This window comes from Ochlerotatus camptorhynchus, unplaced genomic scaffold (genome assembly GCF_037179485.1).
Source record: "Ochlerotatus camptorhynchus isolate MF236.1 unplaced genomic scaffold, CSIRO-AGI_Acam_v1.1 ptg000621l, whole genome shotgun sequence".
In the NCBI taxonomy this organism is placed as follows: Eukaryota; Metazoa; Arthropoda; class Insecta; order Diptera; family Culicidae; genus Ochlerotatus; species Ochlerotatus camptorhynchus.
Window position 1 is genome coordinate 30,043 of NW_027041100.1, and position 21,821 is coordinate 51,863.

General features: G+C 38.3%; 3 protein-coding genes across 5 annotated transcripts in view; 1 reads left to right on the forward strand and 2 right to left on the reverse strand.

Moving 5' to 3' along the window:
* Positions 1-15,941, forward strand: part of Paip1 (Poly(A) binding protein interacting protein 1) — a 31,128-nt gene extending 15,187 nt beyond the window's left edge. For 2 of the 3 annotated variants that reach the window (XM_065237424.1, XM_065237426.1), the window contains exons 3-10: positions 9,374-9,747; positions 12,360-12,899; positions 13,389-13,559; positions 13,631-13,849; positions 13,929-14,036; positions 14,101-14,260; positions 14,331-14,481; positions 14,556-15,941. In XM_065237424.1, the coding sequence (XP_065093496.1) occupies positions 9,374-9,747; positions 12,360-12,899; positions 13,389-13,559; positions 13,631-13,849; positions 13,929-14,036; positions 14,101-14,260; positions 14,331-14,481; positions 14,556-14,667 (1,835 nt within the window). In that variant the 3' untranslated portion in view covers positions 14,668-15,941. The remainder of the gene's footprint in view (positions 1-9,373; positions 9,748-12,359; positions 12,900-13,388; positions 13,560-13,630; positions 13,850-13,928; positions 14,037-14,100; positions 14,261-14,330; positions 14,482-14,555) is intronic. The other variant, XM_065237427.1, reaches the window with a different exon arrangement.
* A 705-nt stretch (positions 15,942-16,646) lies between these two features.
* On the reverse strand, positions 16,647-17,654 carry LOC135714143 (uncharacterized). Its single transcript, XM_065237432.1, has one exon. It carries the CDS (start codon positions 17,652-17,654, stop codon positions 16,806-16,808), a length of 849 nt encoding a protein of 282 aa, XP_065093504.1. The 3' UTR covers positions 16,647-16,805.
* Positions 17,655-18,031: 377 nt separating this feature from the next.
* Positions 18,032-19,443, reverse strand: LOC135714131 (E3 SUMO-protein ligase ZBED1-like). The gene is made up of 2 exons (XM_065237408.1): positions 19,155-19,443; positions 18,032-18,405 (listed from the first exon to the last, which is right to left on the reverse strand). The coding sequence occupies exons 1-2, from the start codon at positions 19,441-19,443 to the stop codon at positions 18,032-18,034; spliced, it is 663 nt and encodes a 220-aa protein (XP_065093480.1).
* Between the last annotated feature and the right edge of the window lie 2,378 nt (positions 19,444-21,821).

Sequence of the window (21,821 nt, forward strand, 5' to 3'; positions counted from 1 at the left end):
GTAAATTTGGACTTATTCGACTTATATCGACACAATATCGGTTTCCGATCCCTATCCCCCCGGCATCCGGATTATATGTAGTAATAATATATTATTTTATGTTACACGAAAATTAAATTAACGAGGCTATTCTGGAGTCCAAGATGGCGGCCATCGGGGTCAGGAAAAGTCTCAAATAACCTACAATATGGATATTTTCGGAACAGGGACGACGCGAAGGTGCCGAAAATCGATATCCAACGCCAATTTTGAATCCAAAATGGCGGTCATAACGTTTCAGAAAAAGTGTTAAATACCCTACAATAGGATATTTTCGGAACTTGGATGGCACGTAGATGCTGAAAATCGATACCAGACGCCATTTTGGAATTCAAAATAGTGACAATTGGTTTTCGGAAGTGTCAAATACCCTAAAGATGTGGATATTTTAGGAACGGCAAAAACGCGTAAATGTCAAAAATCGATAGACGAATCTCAAAAATCGGGACGACGCGTAGAAACCAAAAGCCGATATTCGTCGCCATTTTGGAATCCAATATGGTGGCCATCAAGTTTCATAAAACGTGTCAAATACCCTAAGATATGGGTATTTTCGGAACGGGGACAACGCGTGTGTGTGTGTGTGTGTGTGTGTGTGTGTGTGTGTGTGTGTGTGTGTGTGTGTGTGTGTGTGTGTGTGTGTGTGTGTGTGTGTGTGTGTGTGTGTGTGCGTGTGTGTGTGTGTGTGTGTATTCCCTCTAACCCCCACTGGCCGGCAGTGTTATTATGGAAGAACTCTCTCTACAATGTCGCATTTATGGTCATTGTAGACAGCTTTAGTCCGGGAGTTAGAAGATGATATCTCTATTGCAGATCCAGCAACCCATTTCAGAATGTCTGGAGAGTTGCGCCCATTCCGAGGTTACTTTATGCTCTTCCGCCGTCGTTATTTGCTTCTTTTGGAATCCCTTGAACTTTTTCTCTAACGCTCCGTATTTCATTCCGTGCTTCACCGGCAATTTCCTTCCGTAGATCGTCCTTGGTTGGTTGGTTCTAATATGATTCCGCCTTTTTTGGTCGGTTGATGATGTCCACCATATGTTATTGAATTGCCATGGTGATCTGGGACGAGGCTGACGTCCAAAGTCACTGGTCCATCGAGCGCTCCGTTTGCGAAAGGAGAATGAAAGAAATACGAAAGGGATCAGTTTCAAGAAGTGACAGTTTCATCAGATTCCCCAACTAACCATACTCAAGCAAAGTAAGAATATACAAGCTATATTGCGACTATATGGTTACTTGGGTACTCATATGGCCGTCAGAATGGTTCATCGGTTGCGAAGTGAAGTATTTCTGAAAGTGATGCGTAATATTTCTCAATGTTTTGAATTTATCCTAACGTTACCTCAATGTTATATCATCTAAAGTCACTATTCCTTCAAATTTAGTCACTAAAGTCACTTTTTACGACCAATGTTGAGAGTCAAGAATTTGACTTTAAAAACCCAAAGTAAAATCTGACAAGAAGAGTTGCGAAGATATCAAGCTGAACATTGCATTAGGTCCTAAGTAACATTGATCGATTCTCTTCGTCGACTTTCTCTTTCGTTAATAGCTTGAGCACATAGCCGTTTTTTGCTGTGTTTGTTTTATCAGATGCCAGATAAAAGCTTCTTTTACCAATCTGTGTGCTGAAAATACCTGGGAATGATTTTTTTATCTTGAATTTGGCATTTTTTTATCTTGAAAAATGACATAAATGTTCAGAGATTTCGAAAAAATGTTCTAAATTTAATATTCTGGCTATTTTACATTGAGATCTTGAAAGTTATCCAAACCTACACTGCAAAAAAAAAAAGTTACTTAAAATGCACCTGAAAAGGCACGTAGATATTTTCACAAAGAAATCACTTGATTTACACGAAAATTTGTTCCGACTTTCCGATGATCTTCAAATTGGCATCACTTAAAAGTCACGGTACGGGAATTGGCAAGTAAATGTTACTGGATTTTGTTGTAATGATAAAGTAAACTGGTGATATACTATAGATATATATTTCGATTTATTTGAGTCATTAAATGATTGCATTCTATGAAAAAAAAAACACTAATTTACATTATTTAATAATTGGCACTGATGATCTCAAAGTACATAAATCGTATAGTAACACCCTTATAGGTCGTCAATTGTTGATTCTTAGCACCTCGAATAATCAATTCCCGTATTCTGCAATTTCATTTTTAATTTATAAATGAGTGTTAATTTATAAAAAAAAATATAAAACTTATACTTGAAAACATGAAGAATCTTGGTAATTCCAACTCGTCCAACAACGACGAAAGCGCATTTTCTGCTATGGCCATTTTTGAATTACGAATACGACAAAAAATTCGAGATAGAGCTGGGAATTTGGGCGTAACAGCTTACAGTATACAATGACTTCTTTTGATGATGATGATGATGATGTGCGGCACGTGAACCCTCTTGAATTCCTATTTGGAAGAGTTTACCTGAATTTTCAGGTAAAAATTACCTTTCCCGTTGGTTCCATGTAAAAAAATGGTCTAGGAAAATTTTCAAGCTCTCAACATTTGTTCAAAACCCAGAAATTTGAATAATCTGTAACCCCTCGGTAGCTTTAGTATTTGTCCAATCATCGAGAAAAATAAACCATGTCACAGGTTCATGAGTTCCTTTTTAAGTCCATTAAATTGTATGTATTTTCCTATACTTATATTCCGGTAATACAAAAAAAAAAATCCAGGTCCAGGTCTTAAAAAAAAAATAAAAAACTCTAAAATGTATTCCTAAATCTCTATTTTTCACTATCGAGATTTTAAGTCCTAGACGCATTAAATTTTGTTTTATGTCCGTGATCATTCCATCTCGGTCATAATAATGAGATTTTTTCTTAAACTGCGATCTAGAAAAGCTGTCTAGATCCCAGAGTTATGATTCTTTTTCTATGTTTGAGGTGTTACAGAAGATTCTATTCTTGGGAGAAATACAGCAAAGTAAAAAGACGACCAGTTAGTAATATAGCGACTACATAGAACAGAGTGATCTTTCATTAATATACTAATGGCTAAATTAGATCGATATACATTTGATTCTGGACTGCAGTTCTTCATGTTGTTAAATGCATCGCTTCATACATATCCTAGATCCTCAAAAATTGCTATCCTAAAATTGTCTAAAATCGGTACTTGGAACATTTTTCTCTGTGCCTCAATTTCGCGATCTAATAACAATTTCTTGTGAGGAAATGGAGGTTAGAATTGGACCGTGCTTTTGCTTATAAAATTCATTTTTTATAACAAATTGATGTGATCTTTAAATCATTTGTTTTATTTTTAAAAAGCATGAACAATATCGGAATAGCGGAACAATATCTTTCCGATCAATAAATGTCACTATTGGTCACTTTTAAATTGTTTAAAGGTCACTATTTGGTCACTATTTTCATAATTTTAGTCACTAAAGTCACTACTATTACATCGCATACCCACTACCAGCCCTGAACGCTAGGGAATTGATTATGTGCACCACAAATGGCAGTACTACCAATTAAGAAACATATAAATTGACCGTTAAAAACGATTTTGATGAACGTTTTAAGAATGTTATGTCTGATTTTCTGTGATCATACCTTCACTATCGCAACTTCGGGTAATCTGCGAAAGTACTTGCATTTTTCTCAGGCACTTTTGATCTAACTGCAATTACTCTCTCATACTCGAAATGTGCCACGACCAAATTGGCACAACGACGCCCTATACGCTCTCTGACCGAAGCGCAGGGCGGAACGGGGACAACGCGTGTATGCTGAAAATCGATATCCATCGGGTCATCGGCTTTCAGAAAAAGTGTCAAATACCCTATACAATATGGTTGTTCTCGGAACGGGGACAACGTTTAGATGCCGAAAATCGGTATCAGAAACGATTTTGGAATCCAATATAGCGGCAATCAGGGTTTAGAAAGCGTCAAATACCCGACAATTTGGGTATTTTCGGAACGGCGACAACGTGTAGATACCGAAAATCGATATCCGATGCCATTATGGAATTCAATATGGCGGCCATCAGGTTTCATAAAAAGTGTCAAATAGCCTAATATCAGGATTTTTTTCGGAACGGGGACCTTTCCGATTCCCACGACGCGTAGATGCTGAAAATCGATATTCGATGCCATTTGCAGGCCATTTGACACTTCTTCTGAAATCTGAAGCCACCATCTTGAATTTCAAGATGGCGTCGGCATCGATTTCTGGCTTCTAGATGTCACCCCGATTCCAAAAAGCCCACATTGATCGGTATTTGACAGTATTTCACAGTTTCTCTGAACCAAAGCCGCCATCTTGGATTTAAAGACGGTGGGACATCAATTTTCGGCATCTACGTCTCATCCCCATTCTGAAAATAACCATATTTTAAGGTATTTGACATTTTTCCGCAAATCGGAAGTCGCCGTCTTGGATTTCAAAATGACGTCGGATTTCGATTTCCAACCTCTAGACGCCATCCCGATTCCAAAATGATATTGATGGGTATTTGACAATATTTCCCATTTGTTCTGAAATCGGAAGACGCCATCTTGGATTTCTAAATGGTGTCGCATATCAATTTTCGATCGGTAGACTTCATACTGATTACAAAAATGTCAATATTGATGTGTATTTGTCTGTATTTCCGCTTTCAAAATGGCGTCGGATATCGATTTTCATTCTCTAGACATCATCCAGATTCCGAAAATACCTTTATTGATAGGTATTTGACAGTATTTCCCACATTTTATTAAACTGGAAGCCGCCTTCTTGGATTTAAAAATGGCGTCGAATATCAATTTTCGATCTCTAGACGTCATCCCGATAAAAAAAAATACCCATATTGCTGGATAAACAAACCACCCGGCAATGATAAATTTGACATCCACGTGCACAGATCTATGCGCCCAGGCATACGCATACGACATGCGCACAGGCATACGCGTCATTCAACAAAAGTCATAAAAACTGCGCGAATTTGGATCGAACAGCTTCGGTTCAATGCAAAAGTAAGTTTTCGCGTCACTTTTCAAAAGGTCCTAAGTAACAAATGTAAACAAATCGAGTTAAGCGATACAAACTATTGCTCTTCTATCATTGTATGTGATACAAAAACATCCATCCAAATTTACTTTCATTTATTTAAGATAATCATTGATCAAAAATTGTCCAATGTACAGTTTGAAATGATGGGTACATCATTGTTACTTCGGTCATTCGGACTGCCTAACATGATTGGTGCTCATTTTCCAAAGGCGGGGCCAATCTAAAGTTAGGTACTTTACTCTGAAATCTGTGAAAGGGAACCTAGTATCATGTAGACAAAACGTCCAATGTAACACTCATTGATTACGTCATTGAGAAAAATCGTCCAATGTAACATGTCCGATGTACAACTCGACTTGTCAAAACGTTCTTTGTGTTTTTTTCTATGTTGTAGCATGAAATTCAAAGTAAAATTGTGATTTTACAGTTTCTTCTGAATTTTTAAACGTTATTATACACTGACTACATTAAAAATAGTATTGCAAAATGTATTGTTTTTAAACAGTTAAATTAATAATCTGTCAAACTTCAATTTCTATTTTCTCAAAATGTGGATATGTTACATTGGTCTATTTGAAAAGTGACGCGAGAGTTCATTTGACAATGAAAGAAGAAAAAACACGAGTCAAGCCAAAACAAACAGCATGAAAACTGATCTAAAGTGGTTCTGTTGATGTTGACGGGGATCTGCTCGAACAGAAGGCAGATTGACTTTCAATTGAAAGTGATGGTTTACAGCTTCATCGTCACTTGATGATTTTCGATTGAAAGTGACTTTTTGGGGCCCTGGCCACATCAAATTTTAATATATTTCAACGTTTATCAAAAATGTAACAAACGTATAGCCTTTTTCTGCTGAAAACAAATGGCATTTGAATGCACTTATAATAAACATCATCATTGTCAAGAACATCCAGACAAATCCAGACTTTTAAATCTACAACAGCCAAATTTTTCAAAAAAAATCACTTGGCATCCCTGATCATCAGTGAAAATTTATATTTAATGGCTGTGTTCCATTTGTTGATTTTTTACTTAAATTTGACAGATGGAAATTTTTCAAATAAACCTGCTATTCCAGCAGACTTATTTCTGACAGACAAGACATCAATTTTGACAGACACTTTCTCGAAAGTCGACCGCTCAACAACAGAGGGATTTTCGAACATCTTAATTTATTTTCGAAGTGTCAAATCTAAGTGAACATTTTCCAAATGGAACACAATCTAAGTATCAGGGTGTCTACTACCTGGAAAAACCTGGAAAACCAAAAATTTACAGGGAATTTTATTTTTTCTGGAAAAACCTGGAATATTCAGGGAATTTTGGTTCCACTCAGGGAATTTTCCAATTATCACTTCATTCGTAATTCAAAAGAAGTTTTTCGTTCAGTTTCTCGAAACGTTTCTTAAGGACACTGAACTTGACAAGCATCTGACAGCTAAGACAACGTGTGCGAACGAGACAAGTTCATTCAGAGAGTCTTGTTACGCTCGCTCTTCGCTGATTTGTATGTGGAGGATCAAAATCGTCGTAAAAAGGAAACAGCCGAAAAAGAGAGACTGGCAACCGTCAAAAGGAAGCATACGAAGCATGTATTGTATAAGAATAAGCATGCCAGACAGCAGGTCTGAGACCCAACATAGAATTTTTTTTTTGAGCTTCAGAGAGGGTCGGAGATCTACTGAGAAATTTGTTGAGCTTCAGGGTAGTTCGTAGATGTAGAACTACAAACAAATTAAAAGTTATTAACAGAAATTCATAAAAACAAATTCACAAGGTCTTCAGATAAATGTTCAAAGAAATTTTCAAAACTTCAAGCAAGCAAAAATAATTTCAAATCAATTTGTAAAACTATAAGCGAAATTTTACAAATCTTCAGGGAAATTCGCATAACTTCAGACAAGTCCAAGAATCTACAGTGAAATATAAAGTATTTCACAGAAGTTTGGAGATCCTCGAAACATTATTCAACATCACAAAAGTTCGTAGATCTTCAGAACAAAGCTACAGAACTTTGAAAAAAATCACAGGACTTCTGAAAAAATCACAAGAATCTCAGAAATGTTAATGGATCTTCAGGAAAAATTGCAGAACTTCAGGGATTTAAAAAAATAAATATTTACACGATTTCAGGAAAATTTGTAGATCTTGAGAGAGACATTGAAAACTTCAAGGAAGCTCAAATATTTTCTGATAAATTTTGACAACTTGAGGTAATCTTCAAGGAAATTTTCAAATCTTCAGGGTAACCCTAGAAGAATTTACAAAACATCAGAGAAGTTTGCAGATCTACTGCGAAATTTATCGAGCCTCAAGTTTTTTTTGTAGATCTTGGGAATAGAGCTACGGAGCTTAAGACAACTTTACAGAACTTTAAAGATATTTGCAGGAATTTGACGGAAAGTTTCACAGTTTCACACAAATGTGAGATCTTCAGAAAAATTCGTTAAATGTCAGAAAAGCATCTCAATTCCAAAAACAAATCGCAGCGAAGTACAAAAGTACAATATTTTGCAGAACTCCATGGAAGTCGGAAATAGATAAATCTAAAGATCTAAATCAGAGAAGTCCGTAGACCTTAAGAGAAGTCTGTAGAACGTCAGAAAGCTCGTACGTTTTTAGAAAAATTTGCAAAACTTCAGCAAAACTCACAGATCTTCGGGAACGTTCGCCGATCTTTAGTCCAAGAATCCACAAAGAAATTTAATGAACTTTAGAAAAGTTCGGAGATCTACTGTGAAATTTATTGAACTTCAGGGCAGTTCGTAGATCTTTAGAGCAGAAATACAGTACTTCAGAAAACTTTACAGAATTTGAAATAAATTTTAGGAACTTTAGAAAAGTTCAGAGGGTAGGTCGTAAATCTACTCAAAAATTAGCAGATGTTTAAATAAATTTTCAGAATTTTACTGCGGTTCTTGGATTTTAAAAGACATTCACAGAACTTCAGGTAAGTTCGCTGATCTTTAGAGATATTTGCACAGCTTCAGAAAAATTAGAAAAACGAATACTTCCTAAAACTTCCGAAAAGTTCAAAAATGTCTAGATAATCTTTTAATTCTTTAGAAAATTGTATAGATGTTCAGAGATATTTGCAGATATTCATTGAATCATGAAAATCTGCAGAGAAAATTAAAGAACTTTCGATAAGTTTGTACATTATTAGAAATGTTGTGAACATCAGAGATAATTGTTGATCTTCAAGGATCTTAAATCTTCAGGGATTCAGGAACTTTGTAGGTTTTTAGGAAAATTTGCTGAACTTCTGAAGAACACACAGAACTTCAAAGAAATCTGTAGAACTACCGAGACATTTGCAGATTGTCAGGAAAGATTGTTGATTTTTAAGGAAATTTTACCGGAGAACAGAAACAAAACTTCAGGGACGTCAGAAGGTTTGAAGACCTTGCAGAATTGAGTTGTTAACAGAAATTTTCAGAAGTCAAGGAATCATGTATATCTAGTGAGAACTTTTCCCACTAGCTTGTCTAAAGTTGGTATCGACATCCTGGCGAAGTTTTGAAATCCATTTTCATCTTCATATCGCAGCTCTTGATGGACAAGATGAGCCAAATCCCTGCCGGTGATTCTCCTGAGCAACCATTTCCTACTCCACAAAGTTCACCTTCTCTTTCTCATTTTATTTAAAATAATAAAAGCAAATACGTCTGCCGAAACTAGAGCAATTTTCCGGTAATTCTTTCGACATGTGCAAGCAGTGTGAACACCAGCAAACAGGGAGGTTCGATAAAATAATAATGTGTATAATTTGTATGCACCTGGAATTTTTTTCATCCGACCTGGAAAAACCTGGAAAACTCAGGGAATTTGATTCCTTGGATTGAGTAGACACCCTGAGCATGCCCTTATAAATTGTTTCCTAGAATTAGTAAACGAGATTTTTGCTAAATTTGGGAATCGTTTCTCTGGTTGTCTCCACTGCTCACTTAACACAGCTTTTAAAATCTTTTAGGAATTGAAATTTTAGTAAAAAATAGACAGACAAACCCCACCTCTTTCCTCCCGCATACAGAAATGCTGGCTGTGATAATGATCATATTAAACGTTTCTCGATTACTTTTTCAAAGCGACGTATGCATGCAAATTAACACCAACATTACTCTTTCTGAGAATTTCGACAAATTGACGTTTGAATCTTTGTTTAAAAAAGCAGCTATACGTCCCTTTGAAAAAGTAATCGAGATTTCAAAATTGCAATCGTCATTTTTTTTCCTTTAAAAACGATTGTATAAATACTCACCAATATAATGTTTCCTTTTCTTTCCCCAATGATGCAGTTTTGAGCCTCTCGGTGAACGCTCCGGAGTTTGTCCCGAAGAAAACTGTACCCCCTCAACAGCAGCAACCACATCAATCACAATACGGTAGCGGTGTACCGCAGCAGCACCATCAACAGCATCGCTACCGAGGGGACAATAACGGAACGACAGGAGGAGGAGGCGGCGGCGGCGGCGGTGGTGGGACATACAACATGGTGTCCGTTGCTTCACACTACCCACCAGTGGACACCGGCAATGGAGCCATTGTCAACGGAACGGACATAGGCATAGGAAAATCGGGGCTTGCCGATCGGCTAAAAAATCTTCAGATGAACAATTCGGGACCCCAGCAGCAGCTAGGAGGACACAGTAACTACAGTGATAATAAGGATGTAAGTAGAGGGTCAATTTCTGGGTCATGGAATTAGAATTGTTGCGCTAGAGTGCTAGGTCCTAGTGCCAGGTGAGCGTGCGTCACGTGTGTGTGTTGTGCTGCAAGGGGTGTGCTACTGGGAAGAGAATTAAGTTGGTTGGTTTAATAAACGAAGGTGATAGCGGCAATAATGGTTGGCCGGAGTGCATAAGATACGATGCTAAAAGCTAAACCTAATTATTGGCATGCATGATTGGACGTTGAACGCCAGAGACGATCGGATTTACCTACTACGTATGAATGGAGGTTCAGGGGAATGTGCGCGACGTGCGGTGTCGCAATCCAGAGGGCGACAAGAGCGAAAGCTGACGGTGTGACTGGTGAATGTGGTTGTGTACATATTTTCCTGTATAGGATCGCTATTATACACTAGTGGAAATAAATATAAAGACACATAAAATAGCATGGCGCCTACCAAATATAAGAATCAGAGGAATTCTAAACCATGTATTTTTGGAAGCCACATTATCATGCTACAATATCACCCATAGAAATAACCAATTGCATCGTGTACGCAGGGGAAATAAATGGAAATGTGATTTTCTCCTTCGGAAATAAATATAAGGACGCCATACAAAAATGTATGGGAAATTGGTCATTTTCGAAACATTACTAAGCATGTCAACAATTCTTGTAGCACCAAAATAACCAAAGAGTTAGTTAAAATAATAATTAAACTTAATTTTTTAAACATTCTAAGCAGATCCAATCGCTAGAAGTTCTCGAAAATCACAAAAATCATTGGTTGATCAGCGATGATCAATTAGGAGCTACATACATTTAGGCGTTTTCCGAGTTAGAATTTGTCTTGAAATGTTCAAACAAATTAATAGGAAGATGGGAAGAGCGCGAAGGCCCGTCACCCCCTCACTTTTACTAGATATCAGTTTTAGTGTAACTAAATAAACACAGGTCATCTTCCTATTAATTTGTTTGAACATCTCAAGACACATTCTAACTCGGAAAACGCCTAAATGTATGTATCACCTAATTAATCATCGCTGATCAACCAATGATTTTTTGTAATTTTCGATAACTTCTAGCGATTGGATCTGCTTAGAATGTTTCAGAAATTAAGTTTAATTATTATTATTTTAACTAACTCTTTGGTTATTTTGGTGCTACAAGAATTGTTGACATGCTTAGTAATGTTTCGAAAATGACCAATTTCCCATACATTTTTGTATGGCGTCCTTATATTTATTTCCGAAGGAGAAAATCACATTTCCATTTATTTCCCCTGCGTACACGATGCAATTGGTTATTTCTATGGGTGATATTGTAGCATGATAATGTGGCTTCCAAAAATACATGGTTTAGAATTCCTCTGATTCTTATATTTGGTAGGCGCCATGCTTTTTTATGTGTCTTTATATTTATTTCCACTAGTGTATAGCTCTGGCATATCGATATCGAGAGCATGGATGCGGTTAAACTTCTACGATTAACCATCAGCAACGGGTTAGGGGGGAAAGTGTTGTATCTAGGTGTGTTTGTGCCACAGTTGCTCCACAATTTAAAAAAAAAATGTGACAGCGATTGATTGTTAACAACGAGAGTTTTTCAAATGATATCGTGATCTTAATTTTACGGTAAAATGTTCTGTTGGACTTTCCTGGATATATCTAGTGTTCAGAATCATAAGGGTCTAACTGTGATGATCGATTCTCTCTTTGGATTAAGTTAAGTGAACCAATTTCCTGATTATTTTACAATGCAGTGCCGTAAAAGGTGGCATTGGTTAGTCAAAGCATTAACAAACGTATCGAAAAATGACAATCCTAGCGATCAGAATCATAAGGGCCTAACTGTCATGATCGATTCTCAGCATCCTACACACTGCAAGAAGAATGAAATATCTTGAATCTTGAAATAAATTCTAGCTAAAATAGTTGCAAAGTGACTTTAGTGACATGAAATTAGACGTTTTAGTGACTCACTACAGGCCCTGAAATAATCAATCCGTAAAGCTCCTTTCCTTGAATCTTTTTGGATATTTTGATCTGCTTTCGAAGTTCATAAGATCTACTCTCGAGGTCTAAAGCGTCGGAGAATTTACACCAGATGTTAAGAATTAGAATTTCACCGAAAGAAGAGCCCCAAGCCAGTCCCAGTAGTTCACCGATTCCTATCACCGAAGTTCATCTGGATCCGAGGCTTTGAAGTCTCCATGCTCTTCCAAAATAATGCTAAAATGGTTATACAATATTGAAACTCAACAACACCTGGATTCAGCACAATCCACTCCGATCGATATTTGCTAATCCCTATCAGTTACTCACCTAGGCTGGAGCTAGGCAATTCAATAATATAACGGATTCCGAGCAACCTACTAATCCTGTATATTTCTCTATACATATCCTATTTATATATTCTATACTGTACACACAACCTCTGCGAATGTCCCTAAAACTGCACGGATCGTTACTAAACGCGTCTGCACAAAAACCAAATACCACCACATCTATTCGATTCCTCCCGCAAACGAAAACTCGAACGAATCGGCACTCGGAACCATCACACGACCAACACCAACCACCGTCGTCTTCTAAATTCAAATCGCGAATCCAGATACGTAACTCCTCGCACTATAACCACCACCAGCATCAGCAACATCCGAACCAACACTATCCTCAACATTCTCAGCAGCAGCGTCTCCAGCAGCATCACATCCATCAGCAGCAACAGCAGCAGCAGTCCCATCTTCCGCTGCACCAGAACGTCGGTGGTTCAACCTATCCGTTCGGGGGATACTCGTCGACGGCACTCAACAATCACCTGCACCATCCGATGCTCGGTGGAATGGCAGCAGCGGCCGTCCATCAGGCCAGTGGGCCCGGCGGCGGCGGCGGTGGTGGTGGTGGCATGATGCAACAGCAGCAGCAGCACGACAATAGGAACAAGAACAACTCCCTACTGAGGTCGAGGTTACAGAATGCGCAAAATTCTCATATGCAGCCACATCACCACAACCAGCAGCAACAGCATCACCACCAGCAACATCATCACCAGCAGCATCACCATCAGCATCAGCAGCATCATCATCAACAGCAGCATCACGGGATGCACGGTGGAAGCAATGATTTCGGGGCTGATGGCGATTCTGATCAGGTAGGGGCATCTTAAGCACACATACCGGGCTGGTTCAAAGAGTAGGGACCGGTCCAGTTGTGTAAAACTCACACACATGCACGAAAATGTTTGATCCTTTGTATGAGCATGCTTTCGCGCCCCGTTTTTTGAAATTTGTCTTGGATCCATGACGGATCCACCTAACCTAGCTGGCTTTCAGTACAACTATAAATTGCATACTAAGCGGAATCGGTTCATTGCTTCTTGTTTCATTTGTTGGTTGATTTGAAGAATGTGTCTCCTACCACCCATCCTTCATCCAGCGTATTTTCCAGATGAGTTACCTACAGTGTATGTGTGCGCCGTTGTCTGCTTTTTAACAAAAAATACTGCATTTATAACGCTACTGTTAGTAGCAGGTGCTTGCATTTATTTTAGATAATTTTTTTCTAGTGATTTGTACTGTTACATTAGTCCGCAGTGAGCGTAACCCGTTAATGACTTGAGCACGTCCCTCTCCCCATCTAGATTTCTGAGAACGAAACCTTCGCGCTGGACTACCTGACCGATGTGATTGCCGAGCTGTACGACAATCCGGGCATGTTCGATAGCATTCAGCGAAAGCTGAAGGGTACCTTTGCCGAGTTCCGGAGCAACCAATTCGTGCTGAGCAACGCCGTGGAATTACTCTTCGAGCAGGTTTGACCACTTTTCTCATGTTTAAGAAGACACACAATCTTTAGTAGCAAAACCTTACTTTCACCAAGCAGTCAATCAAGGAGCAAAACTTCCGCTACATGGGTGCTCGTCTATGTAAACTGCTGGACAGCCTGGACGAGAACCCGAAGAGCGTGCTGCGGCAACTGCTCACCATGAAGATGACCCACCAACACTCGGAACTGCAAGGCTATATGACCAACGAGCAGATCAAGGTTCGCGGTACGACACTCTTCCTGGCTGAACTGTACATGCAGCTGAGGAAACCGAATGTAAGTACTACAGTGCTTTTGGTCATGTTAACTGCCTTGGACTAATGTCGGCGATCTTTTTTCTTCCCCCTGTGCCCAGGACTTACAACGGAACGGCGAAATCGCTATGCGGATCATCGCCGCTACCAAAGTCCTTCTGAGTAAAGAAGGCCCAGAGAACATCAAATGCGTCTGCCAATGCTTGAAGGTACCTTTCCTCTTATAACCGTTCCATTATAACAAAACTTCAATAATCTCCTCTTTCCGGGCAGCTCTGTGGATTCGAACTGGAGCGAGACTGCCGCGATCACCTGATGGAAATCCTGGAAACGCTGGGCCAAATGGAGGGATCGACCGACAACTCGACTGGACGTTTCATCCGCTCGGTTCTCGATCTGCAGCAAAAGTCCTGGGGTCGCAATGAGGAAGTTGGTAAGTTTGTCTCGCAGTCGCAGTGTTCCTAGAGAGAGCTCAAAATTGATCGTTCATTCCCAATCCCCAGTTCCCGTCGTTCAACCGCCTCACAATGAGCCCACGGCGGCTGACGAATTCAACGATAGTCCCGTTTTCTATGGCCCTGATGGCCAGGTCATGACGGAGGAGGAAAACGATTTCCTAGAAACGGCCGCCCCTGTCGCTTTCGAGGAGTATGAGTAAGTTCATTCGAATCTTGTCGCAATTGTCCAGATTTTGAACGCTAATTGTCATTCTCTTTAAAAAAAAACAGCGACGAGGAAGGCGACCCTGACGATTTGGTGGACGACGAAAACATGGACCTGGAAATCAAGCTGGCATTTAAGGAGTTCGTCACCGGAAACAACAACCGACAGCCATACTAGCCGTTGGCGGCGGCTTCGGCTGTTGCGCCGCCACCGACTGCAGCTGTGTCAGTTGCCAACGGTCACCACCACCACCACCACGTGCGATTGTACCAGCATCCCAATAAGTAAAGTAGTTGCAACAGCAGCAGCAGCAGCAAAAAAAACAACATTCAGATTCAGTAAGGAGTATCCTATTTTTATCTATATTTAGTTCTAAGCTAAACCGTAACGAAGTAAGCAAATGATTCAGAACTTTTCCGAGTGCCGCCCCCTCCTAGGAGAGGTGAGAGAGTGGAAGCGCTGCCAGCCAGCATACAAGCAAATCGAAGTAGTAATCGTAGAGATGAGCAGAGCGAAGATGAGCACAATATTTTACACCTATTCCCGAAAATTGGCTGTGGAAGAATGACGGCACGTGCAGAGTCCTACTTAAAACTTAGGCAGGAAAAAGCAAACCATTCTATATTAACCCAATCATGAACCATCCGTGAGTTGAGAGCAGGCAACTTCCATATCCAATGATCTTCAGTAAGTACCGATTTTTTTTGTATCTTTATTTTTTTTGTGGAAGAGATTTTATGTGATTTTTGTCAGTGTAGGCTTCAATTGAGAAATGAAATTATACAATAAACAGAAAACTTATACTCAATTTCCAAGTTGGCAGTTAGTTTCCCCCACAAATCCTGAATCACCCTACCTACTGCAAGCTACTATCTGTTCTGTATCTTTAACGATCTCGGTCCGCGTTAGATTTTCAAGCCCTTTCAATTGTTCCAAATTCCAAAGAAAAATGCATGCATACTACAACAACAAATCGTAGTGAATAGAGTTAACTGCCGTCATTTGTTGAACGAAATTTCGCGTGATATTGATCAATCATGAGTATATTTCAGAAAAAAAAGCGCTTAACAATGTAAAAGAAGTCAAATGTGTTATGTTTTCGCGCGTGTGTAAAGCTAAAATTATGCAATAAACCCTAACAAAAAGGACGAAAATGACAAACACACACACACAGGACAGATAGAGCAGGTATAATAGGTGAGATTACCCGGCGATACGATCCACAGGAAATGTGACTGGACAGTTGTACTAGGTACTAACAACCGAGTCATGCCTAAGTGACTACTTAATCTCTAGTAGGAAAACGAAGTTGAACAGAATGAATTCAAACAAAAATACAAGGTGTGACAAATTATGATGGACAGATGGAAATAATGTTGCAATGTTCACAGTGAAGATACTGATGAAAATACACAGAAAAAAAAGAAATAAAATGTTTATCAATAATGCAATTCGATGGCAGCCCACTTGATCTGTGATGACAATATCCTTTCGATAAATTGACAATGGGTACTAGACTGATGCAAAATTTGAAATTTTCGCTCCACAGTGCTTAAACGGTTCCAAATTAGTTCCTGCTTAGCCTCCCAAAATTTGAACTTCTTTATTTTTTTATAATAACTTTATTTGTACAGGCTCAATCGAATAAACTTTACAGAGCCGAGTTATCATTTTCGTTATACATTAATACTGTCTTATATTTAAAGTTAAAGGAACTGGACCGAATACTCGCGGTTGCCTCGAGGTTAGTGGAGAAAGGGAGTAGGAGGTTTGAAATCTGATTCGATACAATATTTAATTGATCCTAAAACGTGAACTTATTTCTATTCATCTTGAAAACAAACATTAAAAAAACTCACACGTACAAAATACAAACTAAACACAAGGTTAATCAAACTTACAATCTAAGGTTAATATTCTTAAAGTAAACATATATGAGTTTCATACACCCGTATTCTTGTTTTCGTTCGAACCGTATTTTCCATACAAAAAAAAAGTTTTTTTGTATGGAAAATACGGTTCGAACGAAAACAAGAATATGGGTGATAAACTCCAGATCGCGTCTAGCCAAAATATCCCGAACTGGAACATTAGGTTGTCTACCTCGAACCCGAAGGGAATCATAAAAATGTGATCTGACTCCACGATACTCCGCACTAGTGCTGTGACGAAGTCGTTATTATCGATAATATCGATATCGGTCATTGAAAATATCGAAATCGGTTCGATATCGGATTTTGATTATCGGTATCGGGTCCAATATCCGATAATAATTAAAAAATACACTTTTAAAGTACTCAGTTGCTTTCCGGCGTTTATTTTGCATTTTTAAAACCAGAAGCATCAACATTATGGAGAAAAATTATTCGATTAACTCTTTCAGGATCGAGACTGCTTCGAGACTCACTCAAAATTCGCCCTGTTTTTGAAAACAAACGCTCTGATGGCACCGAGGTTGCAATCCTTGGCAAAAGCTTCAGTGCCACCTGGTATAAAAATAGAAATCTGCTCTGCTGCTGCTCCCACTCCCAGTACCGAAAAATGTCACACGTCATTGATTCGATTCCACTCCTCATATACATGTCAATTTTCTTGCGAATGGAGTCTGGCGTTCGCATTGTTACCCTTCGGTTGTTGTAACGTTGAACCATGCCTTCGTGGTAACTCCATACCCCATTATCGGTAGGGATCTTCCTCGGCGGCTCCTCGCCAACAAAATCTTCATCAGATCCTTCAACTTGAGGTAGGACCATGTGGATGATTATTTCCGTAGCAGCGTTGCGTTCATCAGCACTCTTGAAATGAACATCTTTAAATCGAGGATCCAGAAACATACTTGGTCCATAAAGAGGTGAGGATCGGTAGCTTTCAAATCGGGATTGGATTTCTCTTAACAAGGATGCTTGGAGGTTTCTTCCAACCGATGATACTGGCTTCATAGCAGTGATGCAATTGTTCAGGCAGTATATGATAGGCAGCACCCGGCTTATTGTCGCATAATCTTGACCGCTCAAATCTTCGGTTACTTCATTAAGGGGCTGTAGTAGCTTGACGACTTCCTCCAGATTTCTTTTCCCCTCCAATTGAACCATTTCTGAGGAGCGATCTTGGTCCGACATAATGATCTGTATGGAGTTGTACAGCTCTAGAAACCGTTTAACCATGATAAACTCCGAGTTCCATCTGGTAGGCACAAATAAAGTAATTTTCAAAGGTTTTTTTTTTTTTTTTTTAATTCTTTATTAAAGAGATATTTAGCCTGTTCATCTCTAAATTTTCAAAGGTATTCTTTTAGCATCATCTTCAATCTGTAGCTTGTGCAGTATATCTGTTGCGATTGTTGATCTCCGAAAAAAGTCAACTACCTTCTTTACTTTATCTATCAGTTCTGATAGAGCGTTTGTAGTTTCAAAGGATTTTTTCGCAACGAGATTGATTGCATGGGCTACACAGCCAATATGTGTATCTTCAGAGAATGTATCCGCAACAGATTTTAACATATTACACGCATGGTCTGTAACAATCATGCCCACGTGTTCAATCATGCACTATTGTGCCGTTCATTCATGATATAAACGCCCAAGTCAATCGCTTGGAGACTTGTAGAAATTTGAGGGCTCAAAAAGTGACAAGTTACTCCCAAATAACTCCTAGTAGTATGGCTATCGGTCCAGATGTCGGCAGTAATGGTCAAGTCTTTATCTTGAATTTTTGTTTTGACACACTCGACCACTTTCGAATACTTGTCGTCAACTAGCTTTGTCATGAGCTTTCGGTTGGGAATTTTGTATTTAGGTGCCAGAATTTTCAATAAATTAACAAAGCCCTCGTCTTCCACAATCGAGAACGGTTGATAATCTTTCACAATCATGAATGCGATCGCTTCGTTAATTTCTCTGGTTTTCGGTCCATCATCTAGAATGTTAGAATTAATTTCCCATTATTAATAAAATAACATGAGCTTAATAATCGTGCTATAATATATATTATTTGATAACTGGTTCTGCGTCATATATTTAGAGATAGTATACTACAATTTCGAGCTCGAAAAAGCGATCCAAGACTTATTAGACAAGAATATTTGTAAGACGGGCTTCAACGTAGAGTCGTGTTCTTCCTCTGTAGTACCATGAACAAGCAAAGCATCCATTTACACGATCACCCCTTTTATTCCCCTGAACAACGGCGTATAATATCTCTTGGAGGCCAGTTTCATCCCTATCATCTTATATTATCATGCATACCGAAAAACCTGGCATAGTGGGAAAAATGGTTGGTATCAGAAAATAATCTGTCAAACTACTACAACAAACCATATAATACACAACACGACTTCTCGGATATTCTACGGAGTTCTTGGAAGATCTACGGTCCTTTCAGATATTTTACTGATTTTTTGAGTTCTACTTCTCAAAAGTTCTACAGACTTCTAGGAAGTTCTACGGGTTATTCGGAAGCTCTACAAACTTCTTGGAACTTCTATGGACTTCTATATATATGACTCAGAACCAGTTATCTAGTTTTTGCGGAAGCTTTTGAACGGAGTTTGACTGAAAACCTCCATAGTATAATTCCAAATTCGCTTTACCCATAGTCAATATTTAAAAACGAGTGAATTTTTAACCTCAAACTGATTTTAAAACAAAAAAAATAACATAAAATACCTGTCCAAAGTTGCGTTTCTTTAAACATTCGATCTATTGTGGATGCCGATGTGGATGGTTCTGCAGATGCGAAGCTTGTACTGGGAGTAGGAGGTTGAGCCAAATCTTGTTCCTGATCCTGACACTTGGATGCATTTTGCGACCGTAGCGTTTTGTCCTTCTGCGGATGCTTCTGGAGATGAACTTTCAAATTGGTGGTATTACCGCGACGTGGAACTTCTGAACCGCATATTTTACACTTAGCGGATACTGTGGACGTTTTCACAAAATAATTCCAAACTTCGGACATCTTCAACGATAATTACATAAATATGTAAATGACTTCCGATGACTATCTAAGCATATTCATTTATGTATTTATCCGATTTAAATGGTAGAGTAGTGTGTCAAAAACTCAATAGTCGTCTCTTTCATTACTGCGTAATTGGCGTTGACGTTGACGGCATTAGCTCCAGCGTTGCCAGATATACTGATTTATCGGTTTTTATACCGATTTCCGAACTAGATACCGATATACCGATAAGGTTCCTCAGAATACCGATTTTTAAGATTTTATACCGATTTTTACCGATTTTTTAAATAATCAAAATTATTATTGCCTGCCCCCGCTCGAATTTCGGAGAAAATTTTTGTGGGATACTTGTATCTTCTTGAATACCTCATATTTTTTGAGCCTTCAAAATTCTAAAAAATCATCTCTAAATATACCTTATGCTTGATACTCTTTTGACTAATGTTTGCATTTCCTCCTTTTGATTGGCTACCCATGAAACGAGAAATAATCGATGGCTCTTTCCGGTAATTCCTAGGGAATCGAGAAATATTTTTAGTTTTACCCAACTTTCCCTGAAATTTTCTTCCACCTTACCCTGGAAGCTTCTTCAGCCTTCGCTCTAATAATTACTTCATCTTCTCCCGCCAGTTTTTTCAACTTTTCCGGAACTTCAAGGATGCTATCAGATTTTTATTGCGAATTCACACTAGCTGCAGGAACATTTAAGAAGTTCTGAAACTTCAGAAAAGTCCAGACTTTTGTGTTAGTTGCGATAAATTAAAGACAGTTTCAAAAACTTCTGTTACAATTCGAAAACCCGGAAATTTCAGAAAAGTCCAGCGAACTCCAGTGAACTTAAGGAAACATCATAAATATTTTGGAATCTTCACATGTCCAAAAAACTTCAGGGAAATTTAATGTTTTTTCAGGAACTTTAGTGAAGCTCGGAGAACATCAGGACAGATCAATTAATTTCAATGAAATTGCTGAAATTATAAAGGATTTTCGAGAAACTCAGACAATTTCCGAAAACTTCAGCAATGTCCTGAGGGGCTCATGCAAATTTAGGAAACGTAAGCGAAGTTAAATGAACAGTAGAACATTGCGAGGCAGTTTCGATAACTTTAATTAATTAAAAAATTAAAAAAGAGAGCTTCAATGCTGATGTTACAATAAATTCGAGAAATTTGTGCGAGCACTTAAGAGATTTCGTAATCTTTAAGAAAGTCTAGAGACCTTCAAAGATGATTAGAGATATTCCGGTAGTCACAGTCCCTAATTTCAGGAAAATTACAAGAACTTATAAGGAATTTCGAGGAATTATGGAAGATTCTTAAGTGCATTTCAGGAATGTTCTAAAAACTTGAGGGAAATTGCGGAGTCTTCAGGGATGTTTTATGAATTATGTATTTGTTTCTTTCAACTGTTCCGTAAGCCTTCTGGCTTCTGACTTTCTCCAGATGTTTCTTCCAATTTACCTTAGAAAGTTTCTACCGGCGTCTCTAGGAAGTTTCATTCGTCTTCTCCAGAAAGTTCAATTAATTCTCCCATAAATTTATTTCGTATTCTTCTGGAAGTTTGACGATAAGCCAAAGGTTTTTTCGTTCGACTTCTATTGGAAGGTTTTTCCAAGCTTCTTCTGGCTTTTCCTGGAAATGGCTACTTTTGAAAATTTACTTCCAATTTCCGAAACTTTTCTGGCTTCCTTAGGATGTGATATCTGATTTTTTTCGGATGGTTTATTTAAATTTTCGCCACAAGTTTCTCAATTCGTGCCTTGGAAGTTTCCCGGATATTTTTCTAACTTTTCTTAGGACTTTACTCGAACTTCATCCAGGAGAGCTTCTTTCGTCTTTCTCTGGATGTTTTGTCAGCTTCGTTCAGAAGCTAATTCAAACATTCCCGGAGTTTTCTTCCGGTATTTCTCGATCATAGTTCAAAACCAAAATTTTTGCGGCCTTTTTCAAGGGAAAATATTGTTTGTCCTTATTGTCAATAGTTTAGTCGTTGTTGTGGCTGGTTATTTAAATATATATTTGGGTTTCATTTAATAATATTTATTTTAAAAAATCTACTTGGTCACAATTTCCATCACCATTTATGGACAACGATAATTTTAAAAATTAAATCAAAAAATTAAAGAGTGTTTCAAGACTGAGAAAGCTGTTAAACAAAGCAATTCCCCTCAAATCCCAGTCGTCACCAATGTTAAAATTTTTGCTTTCAAAAACGGCAAAATATAAAAGTCATTAAATAGTAAATACCGTTAAATACCGATTTATTAATACCTTCGATACCGATAAGCTTTAAAACAATCTGGCAACGCTGATTAGCTCAGCCGGGAAACTCTCTTTGTACCAACTGTTTCTTATTGACGTGTGATTGAAAAAAGC